The sequence below is a fragment of the Anguilla anguilla genome, chromosome 9, assembly GCF_013347855.1.
Source record: "Anguilla anguilla isolate fAngAng1 chromosome 9, fAngAng1.pri, whole genome shotgun sequence".
In the NCBI taxonomy this organism is placed as follows: Eukaryota; Metazoa; Chordata; class Actinopteri; order Anguilliformes; family Anguillidae; genus Anguilla; species Anguilla anguilla.
In genome coordinates, this window is record NC_049209.1 from 8,458,707 (window position 1) to 8,486,697 (window position 27,991).

Genomic DNA, 27,991 nt, shown 5'->3' on the forward strand with positions numbered 1-27,991 from the left:
CACACCTCTTTTTAAGACCAACACGCACAGATGGGCGCAAGTACATTTGCTATTTAAACAACGTGGGCGCTGGATGGGAAAATGACAACGGCTTCAGTCTGAAACTAGCAAGGACACTTGTGCCGGAAGAGTCTACAGTCGTGTATTTGAAAAAAAAAAAAAACAGTTGTGAAATCAGAAATCTTGGAAAGAATTTATTTACAGCACCACTTACATACAAGTAACACCTTTCAGATATTTACATTGCAGAAAAATTACTTTTGAGTAATATTTTGTTCCATATATTTTTAAAAAATGACTTATTGGTAATTGTTTACATATCTTGTAAAGCATACATTTTTCCTTAATGATAATAAAAGGGCGTATACGTGAGCCTATATGTTATTATATGACCTATGGCATATTATTAATTCATTTTATATACATATAGGCAGCACTCCAATGTAAAGTGTTATCTAAGCATTATGTACAAATACAACGACACCAAGATATGACATTAGAAATGGTCCAAGAAAACAGAGTAAAACTTAAACTGATGTAGATGACATACACTTTACACAATGATTAGACTGTTATGATTGCCTGACAGAGATCTGACTCGGGTATGGAACAAAAATTTTCATCCATTGAACAAACAGCGAAAATACATTGCGATTCAGTTCCAAATCTCTAGACGTGACACGTGCAAAGACGACACACTGATTGGATTTCTTTGCGTTCAAGTGCTTTTTTCTACATCGTACATCTCTCTCCCTGCGTACAACTTCTCATTTTGCAGTTGAGAGGCATTTCAAAGTGCAGCGTGTCTGAACGCATGGGCACACATACAAATCACTTATATGAGCTAGTGCAGACAGATGGACATAAACAGATCAGATTTGAAAAAAAAAAAAAATCTGAATTGGGCTAGACATTATAGCCAAAGTCACTCATAACAAGGCTGCTTTCATGTATTCTGAAAAAAATACAAATAACATGATATATTCTCCTTGGGTACATCACTAGTTAAATATTGCTGTTTCCATCAAAAAGTACAAAACTACAGAATGCTGAACTGAATGAGACGGTTGTGTCACAGTCAGCTACATTGCCATGTGGGCTACAAATTTACTTTGTAAACAGGGTGTCTAAAAGCTTTGGCAGGTGTGCATATTTCAAGAGCAGCAAAAGCAGTGAACACATTTCTTCTTAGAAAAATAGACCTAATTGTGATATGTAAATTCAAGGCACACGTGAAAGTAAAGATGTCACAGCGAATTGTACAGGGGTACATCCTAACCTTCCTGCAAGATAAGATATTTCTCATGTTGCATGGGTGTACGTACCACACATCAACTTTATCTTACACTAGTGCAAAAGGGTGAAGGTACAAACCTTCAGGGACCTGGTGCATCCCAGGTTTGTGTAAGAAATGCAGTTACTTTATACAATACTCACACAAACAGTCTAAGTATTATTTTTACATGGAACATTCAGTACGCGACAAAGTACCAAGTCAAGGCTCAGCAAATGGTGGGTGCCAAACTCCAGTCCAGTGGAGGGTCAGTGTCGCCACGTTTTCATGATTTCCTTTCATATAGCAGCCAGTTAAAGCCTTCAGAACGTGGCGTGAGGACTGTTTAGTCAATCCGCGGATTAAAGGGATCACTGGCGCTCAAACACATCAAAGTCCAGCGGACACTGTGGCTTCCAGGACTAGATTCTGACACCTTCGTTCGACACAGACCATTCACCAGCACTGACAATCTCAAGACATTTAACAAACAACTGCTTTAAAAAAAAAAAAAAAAAAAAAAATGCATGTTTGTAATTTACAAATAATTTACCACAAGGAAAATATAAACAAATTTTTATTTACAGAAAATGTCTTGTGCATATAGCAAGATATATTTATACACAAATAATTAATTCATATTTTTACTAATTTCACATGAAGCCTGATCAATGAAATGTATACACTACTAGCATGACACTGGAGATTTAAGAGAAGAATCTTCATTTGGGATGTAAATTACCTTGATTTTCAACCAGCCAAAGAACAAGTCCACAATGACCTCTACAACAATGTGGAGAAAATATAGCACTGCGCCTGTTCAAACCACAATTGCTACACAATCAACACACTTGGAACATATTTGGGTCATGTTTGCTGCCTTGTGCACCAGGAACTCCCTTGCACAAACTGCACATGTAACAACCTCGGGCTCAATGCTGGTGCTTACTCAACTGGACTGTAGAGTGAGAAGTGAGAAAAGTGGCTGATATTGCTTTTTGTTTTGTTACAACTCGGCATTTCACAACTGGAGAAAGAATTGATTTGAAAAAACAAAAAAGTTACGTTCTTTTTTCCAAAAACAGCAACAACAAAACACAAGCCAAGTGGTGTGGCTTTACTGAGTGACAGAATCCAGCACTGTTCTCAATATGTTGTATCATCTCAGCAACTCCCTGAGAACAGGGGCTCTCTTTGGGCTATACCACTAGGTGGCACTAATGATTATCTTTGTAAAAGAGGGTGAAAGGGTTTCTGGGCTACTCTCTCAACATTTTTCAAGTTGGGTTGGCTTTTTTTTTTTTTCAAGTTCTCTCAGTTCTGGTAAAAAAAAATAGAATACTAATATATACCCTCACCCTCATGAAGTGTATGATAGCTGACTATGAAAATGTGGTGACCAGTTTTCATAAACATACTTTATTAAATCTGTAGAATATAAATTTGTGGAGGAATATATTATTATCTTTAATTATAATTTAGAGCCCCCCTCCCAACAACATTACAAGTAAGCCTAAGTTATGGAACAAACCATTACCCTGTGGAGGTGGGGGGAGTCTCCAAGGATCAGAAACCAATGAACACTCACCAATATCATATCATATTAATTAATTTCTGTTTAAAATTAAACAGGTCTGTATAAAAGAGGGACTGTCAGCTCACCCTGTCAGAATCCTACTGTTGGGCTCCTTTCTATGAGGCCACCAGAGTCTGTAAGCTATTCAGTTCCATTCTAAGGTCAACACATCTACCCTGGGTTCTTTTGAATGTCTCAGTTTGTTAGAGCAATCAAACTAGCTATCGCATGGGCAGATCATTTTCTTTTCTTTTTTGCACGTTTTAAAACAATTCTTTCTCAGATTTTATTCTGCACTGTACATTATTGCAATAAGAGCTATAAAGCAAAGTGTCTCTAAAGGGTATTGTCACTCATACACTTGAGTGTGGCAGTATTTCAGGATCACTAGAAAAGGAGGTCAGTACCTCACCCATACCCCAAAAAGGGGTATGTAACTCCACTGAACAGATAGCTGGGCAATGCTAAAAGCTTCCACAAGAAAGCATATGCCACAAAGTCAATGGGTTGCAGCAGCCATTATGCTCCAAATAAACGCTAACTCAGGAGCTGAGTGTTTTGTTCAAAGCTGCTGACCTCCAGATCAGACAGAAACAAATCAGAAAATTGGCAAAAGCTGCAGTTTTAAAATGGCCCTAGCCACCTCCCCCTACACAGTAAAGAAAAGTAGTGCTTTCATTTTTGGGTTCTTGCAAACTGAAAATATAAACAAACAAGCGACACCAACAACAGCACTTGTCAGGGTGCTGCAGCACACAGGCAATTTAGCAGCCACAAGCGCCAGGAGAATAGACCCCACCCATCTCCTTATTTATGTGAAGAGCTCTCATGGGCCAGACAGCTTACTTTGCCTGGGTTCCCTTTCATTTGCAAGACAGCTTTTTTTCTATAAATAATGAAAATGAAAAAATGCCAGGCCTATGATGCAAGCGTCGCAGTTGACGTTAAACTCAGTTCGTTGAGCTGGTGGCAGTTACAGCAGCAAGCCCCTGGATCCTCACAAATCTCCATCGTCCTCCTCTGCGGCTTCACACCCGCCGCTGAAGAAGGCCTCTTTTTCGGGGGCGATGGGGTCCCCGTTCAGCGTGCAGGCCCGCTTGTACCCGTTGAGGTCGGCCTCGGTGCCTGAGCGAGCCAGCGCGGCCTCTGTACTGTGTCGGATCCCATAGCCAAAGTATATAACAAACCCTGGGGAGGGAATGCGAAGAAAACATCAGAAAACCTCCATCCTTTCGTGTTCAGTGATGACGACTGAAGAAAGACATCACAACAATGCTGATCCACACCGTGGATATATGTGCCCGGCTTTCCCGTGACCGGACTGAAATATTTTGCATTCATTCATTTAAAGGCATACTATGTATGCAGGATTTTAACCTTGAAAATATTATAAAATAACCATGCTAAGGCATATCTACAGTAAGATGCACTGACAATCTCTGTTTTTACGCACTTTCACCGAATTTGTGCATCTTTACTTGTATTTGCGTCTTCTGACCATCTTCCGCCTTGGTCTGAAGACGCATCTCTTCAGACTGTACCTGGACTAACTGCCACCACTCCGTGGATCATTTCACTTTCATCCCCCTCTTTCATGCCACTCATGTTACATGTACCTCCATTCCAGCACTTATTGTACTTTGTATTATGGTCCTAATGTTGTAGCTTGTATTGCCCCCTAGTTTGACTTAGCATAGGTTACGTCAGAATAATGTTCACTGTGTGAACTGAACTTTTATGTTCTTGGCTATGAATAACTGTACAAAATGAATATTGATTATCTAACCTGTGTTTTGTAGTTGTTCCAATGACCTTGATATGCACTTTTGTACGTCGCTTTGGATAAAAGCGTCTGCTAAATAAATGCAATGCAAATTACATTCTAAAATGTGCCTGGGACATTTCTGGGCATAGCGCTCTTTCCTGTGTGGGGAGGGGTGGATGTGGCTACAGAGCCTGTGGTCTGGGATCAGATTTGCGGTTTGTTGGTAGCTAGCTAGCCACTGCAGTGGCCCAGATACAGTGAAGCAAAAAGACAAGCCGACAGGGCTTGTTCATCAATATAGAGCTAACCCTGGAATTGCTTTTGCTTGCTGGCATCAGCTGAAGCTTGCCAAGGGGATGAAAAGCGATGAAAAGTTGGCTTCTTTTCTGTTGGACCTGTAAGTAACATTACCTCTAGCTATCCAGCTAGGGTTGCCAGACGTCTTTTTTTTTTTTACCGGTAGGTCCGGTTTTCAAATTATTTGTACATGTCCGGTTTGTGGTCCCGACCGGACAATGTAGGTAATATCAGTCTGAGTAATTGATGGGAGAAATTTACTGATAGCGTCTAATGAATTAACGCATCAGTCAATTTTCTCAGATACTCGGGGGTGAGTGGGCAGGGTTGAAGATGGAGGAGGAGACTTCTTTGACAGCAAACACAGGCTTAAAAATCCTGCATAGTATGCCTTCAGTTTTGCTAACATCCTGCTAACTCTCGAGCAAAATCAGAGGGAGTGTGAGGTGTGATGTACCTATGGCCATCCAGAAAGCGAATCTGACCCAGGTGCCCCTGTCCAGCTGCATCATCAGGTACACGTTGACGAACATGCTGATCACGGGGAGCAAGGGCAGAAGGGGTACCTGCAGGAAGACGGAGGGGGAACATCGGAAAGATGTCAACCCTATGTCTTTAGAGCTTGTGTGCTGCTCCATTTACTCTCCTGCTGTGTCTGAAAAAGCTTGTACATGCTAATTGTGATTAATTCAATTCAATCTCATTTGTATAGTGCTTTTTACAGAGATACTGTCACAAAGACGCTTTGCAGTGAAAATGCAAAAGAAAATTGGGTGAAAAGAAAAAAAAAAGAAAAAAGAACAAGCCAGACAACAGAGTTAATAAACTCCCCATTTAGAAAACCACTCAAACAGAGGTGAGAATAAACTCCCCAATGAGAAAAAATCTTGGAGGACCCGGGCTATAGAGGGGGCCCATCCTCCTCTGGCCCGCCCGGTGTAATAGTTAAGCTAGAATGAATGGTAACAGAAATGTAATGAGGGATCTAAGCACAGCAAACGATGACATGGGCTGGAAATTAAATTATTTCGTTTTGAGCTTAGATGTTGTAAGTTTTGCCAACTAAATTTCATTAGATGTTCTATTCAGAAAACTTTAATTTCATTGTTAGAAAAACTGAAAATTGAGTTTTCTGAACTAATGAAGGTCAAAACTGCAAATTTTAGTGCAGAGAGCTGCCTTGAAATATGAAGTATTCTGAACTTTTCTTTTTTCTTTTTTTTTACAGCGTAACATAACATAACATAACATAACATAACATAACATAACATAACATAACATAACATAACATAACATAACATGATGAAAAAAACAGGCCATTCAGTCCAACAATCCTCCCAATTTTCCAGGCTAAGTTGTACCTAGTGCTCTGATTACCTGTAGTTAAATTAGTGCAGTGTCCACAAAATGCTAAGTGCCACCATGGAGCAAATGCTCCGGCCTACATCAACCGAATAAAACAGCACCTTAAGGAGGCTGAAAAACGCATCATTCAGCAAAGGGGACAGCAAATTATTTATGAGCAGCCAGCCCAGCTGACTGAAGTGCCACAGCTGGACATGTGACTTGGAGCTTTGAGTGTGTCTGTGCAGCACTGAATTTGTTCAGACACGGAAATTATGCTGTCAGTCATAACAGGTGACATAGCTGCAAGATATGAGAGAATTAAGGGTCATCAGCTTTGGCTCAGGGGCCATAGGTTTGTATTCTAGGGATGAAGTGAGAAATGTGTGTGACAGACCTTGAAGGACAGTTTGGTTTTGCTTTCAGGTTGCCTCCAGATAAGGAGGGTGAGACACAGGCAGGCTATGGCCAGGATGCTCAGCACTGCCATGTTCCACAGCACCACCCCACCATGAACCGCCAGAACACAGAATACCAGAATCAAGCATCCTGAGAGAGAGAGAGAGAGAGGGAGAGAGAGAGAGAGAGAGATTAGATTTTTATGTCCCATTTATTAAAACACTGCAAAACAAATTTACAGAAACCAGTAAGCAATATACTTTCAATCCAATACAATGCTCCTAAAAAAACTAAAAAGGGAAAAAAATGCCAAGAAAGATTTAAACAGAAACAAATCAAACCACAATAAAACCAAAACTGAGCAATAACACCATCAGAAAAAAGAGCGAGAAAGAGACGACAGAGTGAGACAGTGTTCAATTTGTCTGTAACAAGAGGGGAAGAGAGAAACCGATAAGTGGTGGGAATGTACACTACGTCATACGGTATATGGTATGTGTGTTTTGTGCAGGGGCTTTGTTGCATTGTTCATTGTTTATTTGAATCCCCATTAGTCATTGCCAATTCAACAACTATTCTTCGTTGGGTCCACATAAAAAAAAAAACCATATAAATACATATACATACATACACACGTACACCTGCTTACAAATTCAGACACAAATACAGTACATACAAACATACATAATAAAACTACAGGCACAATTCCCTCCCTCGACCGAAACAATACAAATACGATCGTATTTGGTGGTGATCACGTGACCGCTGTACCTAGGCTGGCGGCGCAGACGTTGACGGCGAAGCCAGACAGGTTGGACGGCTCCGTGTTGGCCGGGAAGAGCAGGTTCCTGGCACTGAAGCGTTCCTCCACCCCGGGCAGCATGCTGGTGCTGGGGGCGCCGATGGACTCGCTCAGCTCGATCTCGTCCTGCGTGCTGGCCATCTGGTACGCCTGGTTCGGCTGCTCCGGCTGGTACCTGCGCAACAGAGACATCAAAAAAAAAAAAAAAAAAAACACGGCGATTTGTATTCAGTGCACTGTACGGTGGAATGTGTGTGCGGTACAGCGTGTGGGGAAATACCTGAGCACAAGGACACAGGCAGCCACCAGGGTGTAGGCCAACAGTGTTCCGATGGACATGAGGTCAACCAGGTCCTTGAGGTCAAAGAGGAAGGCCATGACCGCTGTGAGAAGTCACACAAAACATTGAAGATTATTGGAGTTGTTCCACATTTTGCCACTGCAAAATAATAATGTTATGATTTTATTGGTTTTCCCCATATATGGAGCCATTAACAAGACAGTTCAATGAAATCAGTTTTTGCAGAGTAGTCCTCTTAAGCCACATTGTTGTTGCCTGTCCTTCAAAACTATACGCAAAGCAGTACATTAAAATCACAGTAAGAAATTAGCATGTTGTGATGATTCAGTATGCAGAGATAAGATGAGACAACTGCAAACCTAGATTCAACTGATTAAACAAGGCCCACCATATCAGAGGAAAAAAACCCTGCTGCAATCCAAAAATGTTTCAGCTTTGATCCTGACCCAACACCCAACTTATAGAACAGACATAAACAAGACACAAGCCCAACTGACAGGTAACCCCACACCAAAACAAAACAAAAAACACATAAATGCTAAAAAACAAGGACATGGTACACATTTTGGTCACAAGACACACAGATGCTTTAACCATACAGATATAGTCACTAGGCTGACCTTGTTCAGGTTTACCCCATAAAAAAGTATATAGTACAGTCTGAGACATGAATGGAGACAATTCAGATCTGTGAAATGTTTGTAGATTAAAATATTTTTGAAAACATTTGAATGTTTCACTGACTGAAATTGAGATGGCAAATTGAGATATACAGCACCGAGAGTTTTTCAGAGGCACTTTTCATGGTTTCCTACAAAAATAACTGCAATGACCAGAGACTCTCAGTCATTAAAAACATCAATTTCAGTACCTTCTGACCCCATTTCAACAGACAAAATTCATAAACAACTTCACACGTCCACACAAAAAGCACCAAACTTAAAGAATTTTGTGTTTTTTCCTTCTTCATTTTCCTGCTTGATTACATTATCACAAATGCTCCAGGCCCACAAATAATATGTAGTATTACTTGAAACAATTTAGGAAACATTGCATTGCTTTGGAATACAGCTTGTTTAATTTGTGTGAGCTAAGATAGCCAATATTTTTCATGTAACTTGGTACAATTTTGATCAATACTTTTAATGGCAGGTCTAGATTTTAAGTAAGTGTAAAGTGTATTAGTGTAAAACCAGACTTTGAAATGTCCTGCATTCCAAAGACTTGGCATTCCATTGGCTGGCACAACCACGGATGAATAATAATTCATTCAACTGGTGGAAATTGGGATCACATTAGAATATGACTCTACTTTCCTTTGCAAACTGTTTTGATTATATTGGCTTAGTTTAAATGAAACAAGATTTCCTCACATCATCCAGCAAAAGTGCTAAGGCATGGCCTATGTCTAATGTTAAGTGCTAACATTTTATATCAATGTTAACAGAGCATAACAAGGCATGATTGCACAACTACATATGCTACTTCCTGTTTTATACCTGGACAGTTGAACAGTAAGTCTGATGCAAGCCCAACCCACCAAACACTCCACAGGTTCTACAAGCCTTTCATACAGTTTTTGCTAATAAATAGATAAAATCATATACACCCATGTTGTATTATTTCCCACAATTTTTGTTTTAAGAGCCAATATAAAGTCTCACTATTTATTACCCTGTCATGGTCCTGTTTTCCTGTCTGTGTTTCCCCTGTTGGGCCGCCAGATGGCGGCACTTCTGTTTTGTGTCCTGCTCCCCCCCTGTTAATTGTATGATTGTTTCATTGTCTCGTTATCCCATCATTGTTCCCACCTGTCTTATCCCCTCCTTCTGGTTCGATTGTTTTTTGAGTTCACCTGTGTCTTGTTACCCCTGTCTATTTAAGTTCTCTGTTCCCTTGACTCGGGTGCTGGTTCCTTGTGTTTGTTCCCGATATCTGTTGGTTTCAAGCGTATGTACCTGCCTGTGTTTGTTCTGACTTGTGTTTTGTTTGACCTGCCCTTGTCTGCTACCTGCCTGTGTTCTGCCCTGCCCATGTTTGTGAGTTCCTCTTGTTTTCTGTTTTATTTAGATATTTTTTGAGTTTGTGTTTTTGCCCTTCGTGTCCTTTCTGTTCCCTGTTTGTTTGCCTTATTTAGATTTTTTGAGTTTGTGTTTTTGCCCTTCGTGTCCTTTTCTGTTCCGTGTGTTTGCCTTTCTGTAAGTAAAGTCTTTGTTAATTTTCTCCCCTTTGAGTTTTGTGTTTTTTCCACTCTGCGCCTGGGTCCCAGCACCCGTACCGTCACATACCCAACATGTATAATTATAAGATGTTTATAGTGTAATTACAGCTTGGTTAGCTCAGGAATTGTGACATGTCTACACGACAAGTCTAAGCCAATCAGAAGCAAATGCATTGATTATTTTTGTTCTAATTTCACCGTTGATTGGTTGCTGAATGTTACCATTTGTATGGAATATTCATGTATTCATATCTTGGTACAAAAGCAGTAACATAACAAGAACAATGCAGTTCTTTGGTCGAGTCTCACTGAAGAAAGCCTCCCCACTGTCAACACTGTCCCCAATATGGCCGCCGATATTTCACACTGTCCAAAGCACCACTTACTGACGAGCTCACTGCACATGCCCGAGCTTACCAGACATTAACCCCGCCGCCATGGTGGAGATGATGGGCGTCTTCCTCTCGCTCACTCGCCCCAGAAATGAGAAGAGCAGGCCGTCTCTGGCCATGGCAAAGATAATTCGGGGGAGGGGAAACATGGAACCCAGGAGACTACGCAAGGGGTGAAGGGAGGTTGGGAAGTGGAGTAATGGGGGGGGAGGGTAAGGGTACAGATGTATAATGCACAAAAACAAAACAAAACAAAACAAACAAAAAAAAAAAAAATCAGCAAAAAACAAAGACCGTTATGGTACGGTCAGACTAGTTTGGTTTCAACCGCAGCTCCGAGTGTACTCTTCCCCTTATTTAAGACCGGTTAGTTGTGATGCTGTGAAATGTCATTTCTGTGTACCAATAATAATAAATAAAACAGTTTATTGTTGCCCAATGGGATTCCCCCAACACTGTTTGTAAGGTACAGTTTTGACCAGGTACGCCAGAAGCAGGTGCGTGCTGAGACCATGTTTGAGGAAACAACCTGGAGGGAACCAAAAAGCCACCACACGTTAGTACTATTAAATCCCAGCCTCACCTGCTACAATGCCCGATGTTAAAGTAGCAGTTAAAGGGGTTTTGGTTCTCGGGTTGATTTCGGCCATAAATTTGAAGAGCAGGCCGTCCTCTGCCATGGCCCAGATGACCCTGGGCATTGGGAACATGGCCCCGAGCAAGCTAGCATGTGGGAGAGAGAATAAGCCATGCCATGCGAGTCGGTGAACGGGGAGAGAGTGGCGTCAAACACACAGCAGAAACAGCCTAAAACACAAAACCAAACAGAAGACAGAAGAATCAGCGATTAACACCACCAGCTGGACAAAGGCCCAAGTAGTCACAATCCCACATTGGCCAAAGCAGTGGCTACTCAACCCTAGTCCTCGATAGCTGCTATCCAACAGGATTTCGAGCTCTTTTTAAACCGTTAATGCTCCCGCAGAACCACGTGAGTAGAAGCAAAATTGGATCAGGTGACTGCAGTGTAATTGAGGCTGCGGCCTCCAGGCACACCTCTAGGGGCCAGGGTTGAGTGGTCCTCATAAACAGACTACAGACTCTTGCCCAAGCAAAGTCCCAAAGAACATCAAAAAAAAACCACCTGCCACAGCAGTGAGGTGAAAATTCCACACACACACACACACACAAACACACACAGACATATTTTGTAACTGGAATGTGAAACATTTCTACTTAAAATTATGTTGATTTCCATATTATATATTAAGCTGTACTAACAAAATGATATTTACTATTCTCCCAGAGCAGGATTTTGCTAGAAGACAAAAAAAAAACATTTACTGACAATTAAGGACTGCAATCACAATTAAGGAATGTTTCTTCTCCGCAACAATGCAAATGGCTTCTGTGCCAATACTGAGTTAAGAGCTAATCTGAACGAGGTTGTGTGATCCCAGAGCTCAGAATATTAATCTACTGCCACTTCCCTGTCTACCACTGACGGAATACAGAAGCACAGAGACGATCTTGCACACAAACACACACCTGCATGTGAGCCATCACAGGCCAGAGGGAACCAGCGGAAGGCAGCTTACCTTGTAGACAGCGCACACAGGGAGCCCACTGCCACGGCGTAGGTTGCCCCCTCCCAGCCCACGTACTTGAAAGCCACAGGTAAGGGGCTGTTTTTGTCCAGCATGTAGTAGGGCATCATCATTGTGAGGGCGGCTGACACGCCAAAATACGCCACGAAGCAGATCAAGAGGGATGCCACGATCCCGATGGGAATGGCCTTCTGAGGGTTCTTCACCTCTTCACCTAGTACACAGTATAGAACACAGGACAGGAAGCTCAAAGTACAGAAGGGTCAAAGGTCACTTCACTCTAATCTATCCGGTGCTAGCACAGGCAGCACTTGAACAAGAATTTTTGTCAGTTATCTTCAGCATTTTGTGGGAAACCGATGGCTGAATACATTCTATGATGCAGCACAGAGTAATCATTACTGTGTGGATTTCTCAAGTGAAACCCTTAGCCTTTGAAGAAAAAGCTGTCTTTATTTCCCCCTTGGTGGCAATTGCTGAATTCCATTTGAGAACATTATGAGACTGGAAAAAATTCTTCCTATCATTTTACAAAAAAAAGCAAGCAACTATTTAGCAATATGTTTGCAGTATGTTTAGACAAAAGGCTATGCATCCTGTTCACACACTCTAAGGGATCCAAGCAGCCCAAAAGTTTTTAAAAATCAACACGCATTTGTCTATAAACTATGTGTGAAATGTTCCTTTTACACTAAAATTCTTGCACTGTAAAGGGATGTTTCAGACTAGATCTAAGAACATTGTCTGAAAGTACTTTTTGTGTGATTTCCATGAATTATAAGCACAAATTGCAATAAAATTGCATTGTTTTTTCTTTTAGAATAATTATTACCATGATGACAGCGAGATTCCACGTTAAACTTAACTGATAGAAACTGAAAGGAGAAAAAAACTCCAGAAACAAAGTCCTGAATTGACCTGGGTGGAAAGGTCATGGGTAGTCAGCTCCAGCCAGCTGGACAGCACTATGGAAGCGAACAGGCGGCACTATGGAACTGACACCCCTGTTCCTCTCCCTTTCCCATTGATTTACAAGCCACTGAAGTCTGTGGGGGGTATTGGGGGAGGAGGGAGGCTATTTCTCCTCTGTACGGCCTCTGTGAAGCTATAGATAGAGCACTGAGAGAAAGGCGTGCCCAGATAGACTGAGACACACGTTTGAGCATGAGCTCAAACCCTCGGGCCAATCACAGCGATTGGAACGGGGGGAGTGATTCAGCTGACAGGAAAGGGGAAAATTATCTATGAAAGCAAGGAATAAACTAATAATAAACGGGCACTAGGTATTGAGCTAAGTCCATGAACCAAGGTTTAGTGGACGGGGACAGAGGCAGAGAGTAAACCTCACACGCTTCTACAGCTTGCTTCACACCTACTCTATAAGCAATGACAAACAACAAAAAAACACCACCTGATAACGGCAGTTATCTGTTGCTGGCTTGACCTTGTTCCCAGTGCCAACGGGATGCATAAAAACAAAAACGGTCGCCTGTTGTGAGAAGGGCCTCTGTGCTGGGCTGCAGGTTTGCTCTTAAGAGGGACAGGGTTACGCGCGTGTGAGGGGCCAGCGTGCGTTCGACGGTCTCCTCCTTACTCACCTGTGGTGGCGATGCAGTCGAACCCCACGAAGGCATAGAAGCACGTGGCCGCGCCTGACAGGACCCCCGTGAACCCAAAGGGCATGAATCCTCCCAGGCCCAGGCTCTCCTTCAGCGGCAATGGATCCGACCCACTGATATAGGCAGAGAGAACATTTACTCTACTGACAGGGTAAACTTCAGACATCTTAGGTTTGGGTAACCTATTTTTTCCTGAGAACAATGCCACGGTCATGTATTTCTCTTTCCCGAAGAAACACTGCTGATTAATTAATGAGCATTTATCCTCTATTGAATATCTAACTGGCCTTTGAATTATATTTCATGTTTGATTTAGGTTTCCTTGATGACACTGGCAAGACTTAGAAAATGGAGCACACGCACATCCTGAAGTTAGACCTACCAAGCACATGTCAAGTCAAAACATCATGGAACACAGACAAATTAGACAAATAAGCGAAGGTGTTGTGAGCATCTTGGTAGCTGACTGCTTATGTCTTGGAAATGGCTGCATTGCGATCTGAACCAACAACCAGGAATTGCAAAGGCCTGATCCATATCCCCTAGGCCTCTCCCCTGACTAATGCATTGGAAGGTTGAGGAGGTTATAAGGGGTGGAGTGTCATGAGAGTCCAAGCTACTGCATGTTGAACGTCTCAGAAAGAATATTTTTACAGTCATCTTGAGACTTCCAATATAATAAGTCTTCAGTTTAATGAAGATTGATGAAAGTATAGTGAAAGCGTCAGTTCATCTGATCAATTGCAGCTGGGCATTTTGGTACAATGTATGCCCAGTTTTCAATGTATCATTATACTTTCTGTATATTTGAACGTAGAAGGATTTTAAAAATCATGCAGATTTTTATCCATAGCCTACGGTTTAGGAGAACTACACTGTGGGATCCCAATCCTTTTTTGCTTAAACAGAGTGGCTCAGCTTCAGAATCAGTGGTGGGTACCAGTGTACAAATGATTTGTCTCACTTCAGCCAACACATCCTGTAAACTGCAGCTCACTAGGCCAATGTTTTAAGATTTTAACAAGTTAATGGGAATTTCCTAACTAATGAAATTCCCATTAACTTGTGGTTTTTAAAGGTCATTTTAAATGAAACATTGGTTTATAAGTTAAACCACTTAGGCTAACGTATCTACCACATTTCATGATGGTCAAACTTGCTGCCAAGGAATTCTGGCCAATTATGTAGTTTGCCACAATCTTTAAAAAAAAAATTAAATTGTTAATAGCGTCCAAACGGTTCACGCGATTAGGCTGATTTATAGTATGCATGTGTAACTCAGTCTCCTAAAGCTGTATTCCAACTTTGATGCAAATAATAAAAAAAGCCAGAGGGAAAAACTGTTACAAAATTGTGGTAAATAAAGATGACGTGGCACGGTAGGCCCAATGAGTAAGTTGTAGAACTGTGTTTATGAAATCAAGCATCAATTTGACTGGTGGTGTGAAAGTTATGGGCCAAAATGTTGCATTATAGTGCTGCCACCTGGCCAATACGTGTGATACCTTCCCTGGGTAGAGGGGGGCCATAGCAGCCCACCTGTTGAAAATGGTTACACTAGTACTTACAGTTTCTGAGCTACAGATACTTTTATTGGAGAAAAAGAAAGAAAGAATTCAGCAACTACTACATGCTTGGAACCCTGATATGTTCTGAATGTGTTACATGTGTTAAATCAGCTTCGGCTGCTCACTTGAGGGAGGCGTTGGTGCCGTTGAGGATGTCCTCAGGCACCAAGTGCCAGTTCTTCAGTGTTCCCTTCACCAGGCCAGAAATGACCATGAACAGCAGCACCAGCACGTTGATACAGGTGAACACCTTGTTGACCATGGCTGACTCCTTCACACCAAAGGCCAGCAAGCCTGGAGCGGGAGACCCAAATTTTGTTAATTTTGTAAAGTTAACTGTTAAGAGCCGAAAGGAATTCTGAATCACAATGAGACTTTCCTCAACATTTCGACCTATTACGACAACATTGTCGAGTTCACCTTTAGACTTTCCCACTTTTTAAAACATGCTCAAGTTTGTTGGCCATGTAGGACATGGCTTATTAATTTGTACGTTTTTGACAAAAACTTATGAATCAGCCTTTTCCCTTGTTCACAACATTACTCTCTGCACAGACTGCATGAGAATGACACCATGGCGTAATCACCTGTCAGGGTGAGGATAATCAAAACAGCGAACACATCAGGGTACTCAGCCAGGATACCCGGGGCCTTCATGCTCATGTATTTATGACAAAACTGCTCGATCTGCCTCCCAATAAGTTCGTCAAATGTGGCACTCCACGCTCGGGCCACACTGGATGTACCTTACACGTAAAAATAAAAAACACCATGTCACAAAATCAGAAGCAGCAACTGGGAGAAAAAATACTTTAAGTTTCATTAAATCATAAATCTTTGTAAAGTTATCATCGTTCCCTAAACAGTTTTTGGCAGGGCATTCTGTTGTACAAGGGATGTCTGTTAGGCTACTCCTTAAATACACTTGGGTGCAGTTAACAGACATGTACTTTACGACTTCCAATATGCCCAAGGCTTGTGAGTGCGACCAATAAAATCTTTTCATTTAGCTGCATCTTTCCTTCTTGCCCTGTTTAAAAAATTCCTACAGCCTATAATATGACCATCTATGCTGAAAGGCTATACACTGACAAGTACTTCATATAGGGCTCCAGTCAGTCGTTCCCCTACATTTAAACAGTCATGTATGAGGTAAAATGCAAAAGGATGATTCATATGTGTACCATGAGACCATCATTAGAACTTGTTAATGCAGATTAGTTGAACATGGAACCATTAACATGTGACATTTTATTATAATTATTAAACCTTTCTTTAAAAAAAATCCTATGAAGAACTATTATGAATTAATCGGCAAACATTTTGGACCACTGTGCCGCTTCCTTATTTTGGTCAGTCATTAAGACTTGTAAACTGTCCAGATGAACCAGAGAATTTGAACAGAGCCCATGCCCTGGAGGACTGCCCTCCTTGCTTCATGTCAGTGCCACTGTACGTTGTATGTTAATCTCACCTATGACGTAAGACAAGATGAGGTTCCAGCCAGTGATGAAGGCCCAGAGTTCGCCCACTGTCACGTAGCTGTACAGGTACGCCGACCCCGTCTTGGGGACACGCGCCCCGAATTCTGCATAGCACAGCCCCGCCAGCACGGACGCCAGCGCGGCGATGAAGAAGGAGAGGACGATGGCGGGCCCGGCATTCTCACGCGCCACCGCCCCCGCCAGCACGTACACCCCGGCGCCAAGCGTGCTGCCCACACCCAAGGCCACGAGATCGAAGGTGTTGAGGCAGCGGGCCAGGCGCGATTCCTCCGCGTTACAGTCCACCACCTTCACCCGCAGGAGCTGTTTCCCAAACCTCACCAGCTTCTTCAGAGCCATGGCCCAGCTCTCGCTAAGGTCGTAGGTAAAAGGTCAGAGGTCACAGGACAAAGAAGCCTGGGAAGAAACAAAAATTGAAGAAACTGTGATTGGGATCTGTAATCGTACTGCTTGCTGACGACACACACACAAATTGGCATTGGGGCTCATTCACGAAACATGCGTACAATCACATTTGATCGTAAACTGTATGTAAGAACGTTTCCACAAACATTTTGGCGTTCATCTTTTTTTGTATCTGTACTTATTCATGGCTGTTCCCTTATGCTAATCACATGAACAGGATTACGCATGAAATAAAACAAAGGTCTGCACATGTGTCATGAATCCCATATTGGTTTTTCGTAGGAACATTTTTAAGAATAAAAGTAAGTAAAAACAAAAACTTGCCACCTAATCATCCCCTGATTTAATTGGCTAAAAAAATGTTCTCTCCCTCCAGTGGAGCTGCTCAGTGGCAGGATTGTGGTTGTACTGGGCAGCTCCACGGTGTGAATGTGTATGAGTGTGAAGCAGGGCGTTGCGGCAAAAGAGCATCCGTGCTCAGCGAACCTACCCTGGGTAAATAAAGGTTGAATAAAACATTTAAAAAAGAATAATTTAAGAAAGCCCATTGTCTCTTTATTGTTTACATGTTTTATTTTTATGTCAATCGCGTTAACGCAGGATTCCCAGTTTTTTATGCAGAAAAATGGAGCCAAAACACAGTAGAGAAGAAGGCCAGTAGTATGTTGCATAACCTATGTATAAAGAAGTGCGTTCTGAATTAGTTTGTGATATGTTACCTCCTCTGCAACAAACCATCAAAAAAATAGAAAGCTAGAATTATATGACTACATTTTTCATGCCCGCTGTGGCAATGTTACTACAATGTGATCACTAAAGGTGCTGTCTTGTACATGAGTTTATTAATGTTTGTCACTAGAGATTTCCTAAGTAAAAAATCTAGTTTTTTTATAGCAATTGTTGGCCTTTCAATGTTTTTTTTTGTTCAGAATGCCAAAACATTTGTTTATTTCATCCCACTTCTGTTACAAGTGTCATAATAAAGCTATACATTTATTTTGCCATTGTTACGATTTGGCATATTATAGAAAAAACGGTTATTTTTATCAGAATGCAAGTGAATTACAGTAAAACGCAGGTTTTGAAATGTCCTGCGTTCCAAAGATGCAGCATTCCATGCGCTGCTGCCACCACTAGTATGGAGTTCCCCACTGTGATGCACACAAATCCGCACATTAACTTGCTCCGGGACCAACCGTCCTAACAAGGTAACGCACAGCCAGAGCACACAGACAAGCCAGCGAGGAGCAGTTCTTTTCTTTTTTAGCACAGCGCGAAGTGAGAGAGATCTACGGGACTTTTACATACTGTAGCCTTCATAAAGGCACAATCAACAGTCCTGTACTGTTTGACCAGGGACAGCCTGACATAACTGGCAGAACAGTCTGATCTGTAAAGTGTCAGCAGATTAGCATACAGTATGCTTGGCACAAGTAACCTCCTGCCTCCGTGACCCATCGAAACTCACTGCGCTTCATGGGCAGCTTGGAGCAGATCAATAGATAGGATCAGTGACGTTTCACCAGCTTCACTGGAATCGTGTAATGCACACAGAAATCCATAATGTGTGACCACAAGTGGTACCGTACCTGGGAGGCTTGGTGAGACAAGCGAAAGAAATACCACAAGAAAAAACTGAATTAGAAATGTGGTATGCAGAGGTATAAAACTGTATGACAGTCCAGTGTTACCCATTTATATTTGCCACAGCTTTTCTCCTACCATGTGCATGTAGCCGTGACAGATAAAACTGTGACACAAGCATGTGTATGTCAATCCTGAGCAAAAGCGGTTAAATATCCTTGATGATGAAGACCCGAAAGGAGACATATTACACAGCCACATTCCATGACCCAGTGCTTGGCTGTCTTCCAAACATTAAGTCCCACAGTGGCAAGCCAAAGGGACCCACAGAACCCCACTTCCTCTCACGCCACCCCTCAGTGGAAAGTTCCACAGTCAGGGGGCAATAACCTCTTTTCAGGACATACGCTTGCTTTCCCTGCCTCCTGCCCGGTCACACGCCAGGACGTTGATTACATGTCGTTGACACTCTGTCATGGAACTGATGAGCAAGAGTACAAATGAACATTTAGGCCCATTTCTCACCTCTGCACTTAAGCCAAACTGAATGAGCATCTATTTTGCAGCCTCAAAATAAATTATGTTGGTACTATGAAAGGCTTCCTAATAACCCTGGCTCAAAGTCACCCTCATTAATTATCAGAAGTGGAAGTTCGTTAAAATGAGCTTAAGACCGCATTAGAACTGAAATACTGGATAATGCTGAACAGTAAAAACATGTGGGGCCAGTTATTCACTTCTTAATAGTGTTGGAGCTCTGCACAAGTAGGTCACCCACAATGGTGGCTTTTCATTACAATTCTGCAAACTCACCAATTATGCCAAGCTGAGCACTCTCAAACAATATGCCCATGCATGAACCAGGAGTGGCACAGCAATTAAGAAAGAGGAAAAGCTCTTGCATGTGAAAATTGAATCTCATCAAACAAACTGTACAACAGCAACCTGATGCAGTCAGCGTGCTTCAAAAACGTATGCGCAATGAAGTATCTCAGAGACAAACATTTCTGAGAAGACAAATATATTTTCGCCACTAAAATGATGGGTTTGTTGGTACATATTTGTACACATTGCAACACAACAAAGAAGGACATCTACAAGCTACAGCACTCATGTTAAATATGTTGTATAACTAAATCATTACCAACACTTCCACAGAAGCACACGGCTGCCATATACAGTATATGAAGGTTCACATACGCACAGAACTCACCACAGCTTCACCTGTACAGAGAAAGGACCTATCACTGAACAGTATTCTTCAGACACCCCTGTAAGCGCAGTCCATTTAGACCTCTGGCCTACAAATAGAATGTTGAGGCGTCATATGGCTCTGCTATTCCAGGCAACTATGACAGCCACTGCAAACTCAATGCTATCACTCTCACTCTTCCTGGGTTTTCACTCTTGCAACAGCACACCCAGACTTTCAGAATGCACCTTCCAGGCGATTATCAGGACATCAGCCAACCAACTTAGGCTAACGTCTGAGTACGCAGCCTGTGAAATCAGCAGCTAGGCCTAATTCAGGACATTTTTCACTTGAAGCCTGGGCGGACGCATACTGTGTCTGTAACTATTCCTGCTCACCATAATTCATGCGGTGGTACATTAATTATGCTCCAAAAATGCCTACATTGTAATAAAACTTTATAGTCCTATGAGCTAGTTACTTTTATATTAATCTTTCAGGGTGCTGACTGCTTCTCAGCACTGCTGAGCTAGTGTGCTTCAATTGGGAACGTCTTGTCCCTGTAAGGGGGCCTTCAGCAGACCATTCCACAATCACGTATACACTGGCAGCAAGTGGGCAGAAACATAGAGAGGAGCCAGCCTTGATATAAAGGTCACTGTAAATGTTAAAACACACAAGAGATATTCTGCCTAGCTCCAGATCAATTTGAGTTTTTTTGGAGCTACATCACACCCTCCCAAACACAGAGGCCATTTATCATGCTTTTTAAAAATAAATGTTGTGCTTAGCCACTTCTAATGAAGTAGATGTAGTAGTCCTGAAATGGTGAAGTCAGTCAGAGTACCGCTTCGCTCTTATTTAGGTCAAGGGCTTGCGAGTGGTTCCCTCACACACCACTTGATGACATTTGACATTCCTTGCTCCGGGGTAGGTGGGGTGAAACAAGGTTTGCTCAATCGTGATGCGGCACACCAGACTAGGAGTGTGTCCAAGTGTGTCCCATTACTTTTCACTCCTCACTTCCTGTTCTCCACTCCCCCACAACAACTTGGCTCCTTCGTGGAAGTATATGGTGGAAAGGAGAGAACAAGGAGGCGTGAAGACAATTGGGACAGCCTATCTGCTTCTCCGTCATCAAAGTTGATGTCGTCTATTGATGAAATGGCCCTATCATAACTTTGACTGATGCTGAGCCCACAACAATCCCGTAGCCATTCACAGATCTTACTAATGGTCAGCCCACTTAAAGCTGCAAAATATCTTGTATTAGTACAAGTAGTTGCATATGCAGCATACAAACACGTACCTGACATTGCGGTTTGCGTCGAGACATTAATTAATATGTAATCAGCAACATTCGATCAAAGTAAACATCTCATAGCATATACAAACATGGCAATTAACTGTAATTCCAGAATCCCAAAGTGCCCAGTGTCTGAACATAGAGAACACTAATGTCATACAGCTGTTACAGCCCATATCCTATTGCCAGTTTATTGCGTCTCACATGAAGCTAATTCAGAAACATTTCCGCAGATTAGTAAAACTAATTTGGTGCTTCATATTGTTTCCCAATGTTTATATGGTAGTGTTCACACAGAAATGTCATTTTCCACTGTCACATCTGAAATCCAATTTGTTATAAATACGTCTTTTGAAACAGTTAGTTGAATAAATGAATTCATCAGTGTTCCCACATTTAATTATTATAAACAGATATCCCCCGCCCAAAAAGATTATTCCGTATTTCGTTGTTTATTTTAAGCAACACGGCATACTTCAACTGCGCGAGCTGCCCCCTTCCTCTTGTAGCGCATAGCGGGCACACGTGGAGCATGAACGCGAACATAATTTGGGCAATTGGGCGCTCATCTGTGCCAGGTAACGAAATAGCGAAATAGCTTTTTTCTAAATTAGTACAATTTAGCCGTTGTTTTGCATCGTTTCTTCAAAAGAACGTGTCCTCTGCCCAAAGAAATACTGCGAAGTAAGACTACAGAAGTCAACAGCTAACGTTAGGTTAGCTAATGAAAGCGTTAAACTTTTCGCTTTTGGCAGAGCTGTGTTTGGAAACATTCTTCTTTAAAAAGGCTAGGAAGGAGAAACTGCACCACAGGTAGGCTACCATAACGTTATTGTTATACAGTAGTAACAGCGGTAATGTTAATAGTCAGCTGGCTTCTACTTTCATTCAAACTGATGAAAACTATTGTCTTGAAATCGAGGCAGTTTGGATATTATCAGGCATCAACTACTTTAAAGCCCGTAACTTATGTGGTTATATACAGCGTGAAAAGCGCCGTACATAATTATTTTTTCATCAATGGACAGGGCCAATAAAAATAAATTCTATGTAGCTATAGTGGCTTTAATGTGATGCAAATAAAATATATTGATATTTTACAATAATAGACACTATTTTGTGCAATTAGGGTGGTTGTGCTAGTGCAAAGTGTAGGGAAAGGCAGCAAGTGAGGATGCTGAGGGAAGCAGCAGGCCCAGCTGTGAGTAAGGACACAGAGAGATAGGGTGTGTAGTGGAAGAGAGGCTGCAGGCCCAGCTGTGAGTGAGGAGACAGAGAGATAGGATGTGTAGTGGAAGAGGCGCAAGTGTGCCACTGCCTGAAGCTGGTACAGTCGAGGATTTTCAAACACAGCACAGTTGCCAGTAATGTGAACTGTGGACAGCCACATTAAATGTGATAGCCTGATACGTATAGGCTACCTGATAGTTAAGTACAATTTAATGAACAGTACAAACAATTCTCAGAAGTTCATTTTTTGGCACACACATAGGGAGTCACAGCAACAGTTATGCACAAGCAAATAAACCTTCTTCCCTGTCTTAAATGGCCAAATTTTATTATTTGTAGGCAATCTAGCCTTCGGACAGGTTGCTGAGTGATAAGAACATGATAATAACCCACTGAAGCATACACAATTTAGGTTAAATATCTTGCAGAATAGGGGAAATTCATGGCAAGTTCTCCGCCATCTCCACTTTCTAAAGTTTCGATAGTGTCAGATTCTGTGGGATGGTCTTTCGATCTCTGTGGGCGTGAGCACCACGATATCACCCAGAAACGTGAAAAGACTTCTGTGGTAGGATACATCGATGTATCGATTGCTGGGAGGAGACGAGGAGTTGAAACCCACTACACACGTTGGGACATTGGCGGGATGGAGGACACAAAAATCGGAGATGAAGTGGTAGTGGAGGAAAGGAGGATACATTTTTACAGTATTGGGATGCATCCTAGGGGCAAAGACTGGGTTGGCCTGTATACTCCTGCTCTGGACATTGCCCTGTTAAATTAAGTAGGTGGGCAGAGGAGGCACAACCCTCCTGTCTCCCAGTCACGGGGTGCACATTCTTAATGTGAACTAGGCTCTGGCACAGCAGAGACAAACTGGCCATTGACAATCTTTCACATGCACTTTCCAAGTGCTCAACCTGATTTGCTTCAGCAAATATACAGCTGCAAAAAGTGTATACAGCTGTCTTGTACCATCTGCTAAGTTCATGGTAAGTTCCAATGAACCAACAATATTAAGGAGGAGATGATGACTTGAGGCCAGGTTGTTTATCCGTGTCTATAAATATTCTCAAAGACAAGCACTGGCATCGCCACAAAGGACAGGAACACTGCCTGGACTGGAGCCAAAAAGAAAATGACAAATCCACCTCATGATATTTTTTTCCATTACTATCAATACATTCGGGAACACTTAATGCTGCTGCATGTCACCTGAAAAACAAGTGACTGTTAAGTCTACAATATACATAAAGGACACACCAGCACATACTCCTGTTTCTAGATGTTTTAGGTCTCAGTAAAATGCTCTTACTACCCACTACCCCCAGTCCAGAGATGGAAGTAACAAACTAGGAATTTCAGACTGGTCTTGCCTGCCTAGTAAGGTCTTTTGCAGGAGCCTTGAAGGAGAACAACAGATAATGACAGGCTTAATGTTTATAAAGCCAGTACCATAACACAGATTTGTTAACTCTTATCTGTCGCTGCCTAATTCACACCTGTGAGTTCCTACTATCGGTGACCTTCCTCAACATCAGAACCTCAAAAAGAGGCACGGCACACAGAAATAAGCTCAACTTATTTTAATTGAAACAAAACAACCTGGAAGGTCTTTGGCTGGTGTACGCAATAGGCTAATTCTTGCCATACCCTTCTATGGGCCACTAAACAGTACCTGCATTCCAAGCTTAGCCAAATTATAAGAAGTCAATGCTCCTGATGATTGAAGTGTGCAATGTGTATAGACCGTGTCAATGACAACTGTGGCAGCTTCATGGGGAATGCAGACCTGCCAACCTTAGGAAAATATTTTGAGTACCACAATAGTCAGTGTAACGCTTAGTTCACATGCTTTCGCATGTACCACTTCGCTTTGCACGCACGCACACACAAGCCTTTCTTCATAATTCTAGTTTTGACTGTTGAAGTGATCAGGCAAAATTGTATAATTTGACCTGATTCTAAAATATCACTTGCACTGCATGATATAGGCTACTTGAAAGTCAAAAGTTTGAGTACACCTGCTTAAAACAATTTTTTCATGATTAATATTTCATTATATGATATGTGTGCTTATACAAACTGATAACCATAAGTGAATTGCATTCAATTATTTAATAAAAATGGAAATAATTTATTTTGTATATTGTAAAATATGTTTTAATTTTCAAGCCCTTATGAATTGCTGGAAGAGACTGCAGTGATGGGGCAAGCCTACGGTTGGCAATAAGTTTTCCAAACTTTGGATAAAAAGGGAAAAAGCTTTTAAATGGTATCACTTAAATTCAGAACTTAAATCGCATTAGATTTTAGAATGCAACTGGGCAACCATCCCATTGTTGAAGTTCTTGGTAGTTTTGCAATTAGATGTAGTTTGTAGTACTATTTGGGGTGTATGTCACGTTTACAGATGGATGGATGGACGTTTACGTCACAACAGTTGTGCACGCATTGCGGTTGCAGAAAAGCAAACTGATAGGGAGGGACCTGGCCAAATCCCTGAAACACCCACAGATCTTTTGTTGTGTTGTTGCATGTCAAAGGGAAAATAGCAAAAAATAGGCCTTTCATTTTTATTGAATATCATCATCGAGTACCCCCCTTTGAAGCTAAGCGCAGACTTTTGTGACTGCAAGCCATTAAGAGAACAGACTGGACTGATGCTATCATTTCGTAGTTCTAATCTCTGCATTGCTCATTTCATATTAAGCAACGTTTTCTCCAGTGCTCAACACACAAAGCCAGAAAGGAATGAAGTAGGCTAACAGTTAATGATAACTAAGCAGCTTCCACAAAGCTTCCACATTAGCAGGCTCATTTCTAATGAGAAACACCATTGACCAAGATTAGCAACCTTAGCTCGTAGGCAGTAGCTTGTAAAAGCTCATGGAAAGTTCATAACATCATTCATGATTATAAGGCAAGAATATAATTATCAAACTGACATATGGTACTTGATATTTAGGCTATATTTGCATAGCAATCTGAGAAATGAAATACATATCACATGTTCCCACTTGCCAGCATGAATGAGTACAAACTTACCTAAACCACAATGTAAACAAATAGCAAGATTCTAAACCCCTGTTCAGGCAATGCACAAGGCACAGTTACAAAGGCACCAATGATGAAGAGGGAAACCTATCAATTTACACAGTGGTATTAATGTCTTGACTGGATACTCATCTGTTACTTCAAAATATTATGGGCTGCTCTGCAGCTTCTATAATACTGGTGACACATAGGCTACACATACCATTGGCAGTCGTGGTGAGCGAGAAGATAAAACCTTAGGGTAATGTGTTCAAAATCAAGGGTCGGCTCGGAGTGCTGTCCCAGTTAAACATTGAGACTCATCTGCACAAATAAAAATTTAAATATAACAATAATGACCACAGAGTTTGGCTGTCAGATAATAATGTAAGAATCAAATGAACAGTAATACCACAGTTGAGCAGAGTATTCATACAGGAAACACTCACTCCACAGTTTTTTAATTCTCTGCATCGTCTTCTCTACACAAAGACTGCAATGTGTTTCTTGCACATTAAACAAGTGTGTCCAATCTTACCGTAAAATGGTCGGTGTGGGTGGAGGTTTTTGTTTTAGACCAGCACTAAGACACCTGATTTGAATTGGGCACCTGAATAAGAGTCACGAGCCAAACCGCACAGAACTGGCTGTAAAACACAAACAATTTAGTTGGAGAAGACCGGCCCCCAAGAACCCCCCCCCCCCCCCCCCCCACAAAACAACAAAAATCCTGCTGTGCAAATTAGCCTAAGGCTCATGGAAGTTAGTCAACCAAGTCCCTTTATGTCATCAACCAAAATGAGGTACTGTATGTCATCCTAATGCACAAGTAAATATACACCACTGTAAAACACAGAACTATACTCTCAAATCTTTCAAGGTTTCACTCCCACATCCCTATTTGTTTCCAAGTAGCCTAATAATTAAAATGATTCTACCAGAAAGCACTACGATTTGCATAGTACATTGTAAAATATAGTAAGGATTTAGCTAACTGGTATATTGGATCCTGCCAATTACTAGCCAGATTACACCATTACACAATGGAATATAGTCTACATTACATGACCTTTCAAACATACGAAATGGCAGACCTATACCAGTGACAATAATATAAGTACACTACGGCTAGGGTGCTAAGTCGCGCTGTCTCAATTTGTTCAGTAAAATAGCTTAAACGTAGTCATTTTACAGTACAACCCTATCAAAAAAAAAAGCCGCACAGTTATGTATGTTTCATAGTAGTTCATACTCTCGGAAGATTCGTTATTTGTGGCCAAGGTGCTACACGCAAAGAAACTAAAGAGTTAAAATCTTTTTTCCAGTCTACTTCCAAGTTCTCCGTCATTGTGTATCCTGCACAGCACATTACTGTACTTATAAGGAAAAGCTTATGAATCACCCAATCAAGCCGCATCAAAAGGTGCATCACTTCACCGGAACCTGTATGATAACCTCATACAGATTCAATAAAAATCACTGTAACTGTAAAGGTTGATGACTTATTACACGCGATTTCAAAAATCATTATTTGCTAACACGAGGCTGCAATTCCTTCCATCTGACGTTTGACTCCTGTGCCAAGTTGCATCAGCTTTAAAATGGATCCGCTTCGGCGAACCATGTGCGCGCTGTTCACTGGCTCGTTTTACGCCCAACTCGTTACAAACGTTAAAATCGCAAAATGCAGTTGTTAAGAATACACACCAACGGTCAAAAATTTACCCCGCGTGCCCTAAAATTGATCTAAATAGCACAATCGGCTACAAAGCGCGGCAATTTTGAAAACGGAAGAAAGATAGGCAAGTCTTACCTCGGATGAACTGTCTAGATACATGAAATAAAGCTGAAAATAGGACGAGTTCGCCACGTTACAGTGGTCATACAGCACAGATTGTGTCAGACTCCTCTCCAAGCCCAAATTAAATAGCTTTCTTGACAGGTGGTGAGGGGAGCCACGTTGTGATGCAAGGTAGGAACGGTGTCAAATTGCAGATCAGAGTAGGCTACACACGCCCGGACTCCGCCCGATCAGTGCCATTCGTTGACTAAAGTCGAAATACTGTAGGCTACTGCATACACCCACATCGCACAACCGAAACTTTAAATTATGACGCTAATTTGATATCGCATAGTGTAGGCTATGAAAAAACACTATAAACAACCATTTTATATAACTATTAGGTGACGCAGCGATATTTAATCGCTTAACAGTTAAAACTGCAGTTTACGAAAACGATATTTCAAAACAATAATTGGGCAAATCAAGGAAAGATTTCGTCGAAATGTGAACTGGTACTTTAAATTTTGTGGCTAACGTTATTGGAACTGTTCATAAGGATACATTTCTATTGTAACCGGTTGTAACACGTTATAAAATGGTCAGCTGGATAAACGCCTTCAGAAATACGAGACGAAAGAATTAGAACAATATAGAAATATGCCAATAAAATCTGAGATGCGCTCAAAATATTTTGTTCGGTGCTGTGCATGAACTATGAAAAACATGACAAATATCCGTATTGTATTCCCCCGTGGAAATATTAAATCAAATCATGAGTAAAAATCA

At 41.6% G+C, this 27,991-nt stretch overlaps 1 protein-coding gene across 4 annotated transcripts; it reads right to left on the reverse strand.

Annotated features, from left to right (window-relative positions):
* Positions 1-181: 181 nt before the first annotated feature.
* slc7a1a (solute carrier family 7 member 1a) lies at positions 182-27,986 on the reverse strand. Of its 4 annotated transcripts, none has more exons than XM_035435194.1 (12): positions 27,236-27,986; positions 16,639-17,065; positions 15,752-15,910; positions 15,290-15,458; positions 13,576-13,709; positions 11,969-12,191; positions 10,954-11,093; positions 7,737-7,839; positions 7,426-7,631; positions 6,653-6,804; positions 5,369-5,477; positions 3,847-4,037 (listed from the first exon to the last, which is right to left on the reverse strand). In XM_035435194.1, the coding sequence occupies exons 2-12, from the start codon at positions 17,006-17,008 to the stop codon at positions 3,847-3,849; spliced, it is 1,956 nt and encodes a 651-aa protein (XP_035291085.1). In that variant the 5' UTR covers positions 17,009-17,065; positions 27,236-27,986. The 4 variants fall into 4 exon arrangements, with proteins under 4 accessions (XP_035291088.1, XP_035291085.1, XP_035291086.1 ...); XM_035435195.1 differs by lacking the exon at positions 27,236-27,986 and adding an exon at positions 25,646-26,039; XM_035435197.1 differs by lacking the exon at positions 27,236-27,986 and having other exon boundaries at positions 182-4,037; positions 16,639-17,008.
* Positions 27,987-27,991: the final 5 nt, after the last annotated feature.

What these genes read in the sequence shown, in the direction of transcription:
- slc7a1a (XM_035435197.1), bottom strand. Translation starts at nt 17,008, where the DNA reads ATGGCTCTGAAGAAGCTGGTGAGGTTTGGGAAACAGCTCCTGCGGGTG. An exon ending in CTGTGTGCGCTGTCTACAAG is followed by an intron (nt 11,094 to 11,968) that starts GTAAGCTGCCTT and finishes CCCACATGCTAG; the next exon opens with CTTGCTCGGGGCCATGTTCC. An exon ending in GCCTGTGTCCTTGTGCTCAG is followed by an intron (nt 7,632 to 7,736) that starts GTATTTCCCCAC and finishes TCTGTTGCGCAG; the next exon opens with GTACCAGCCGGAGCAGCCGA.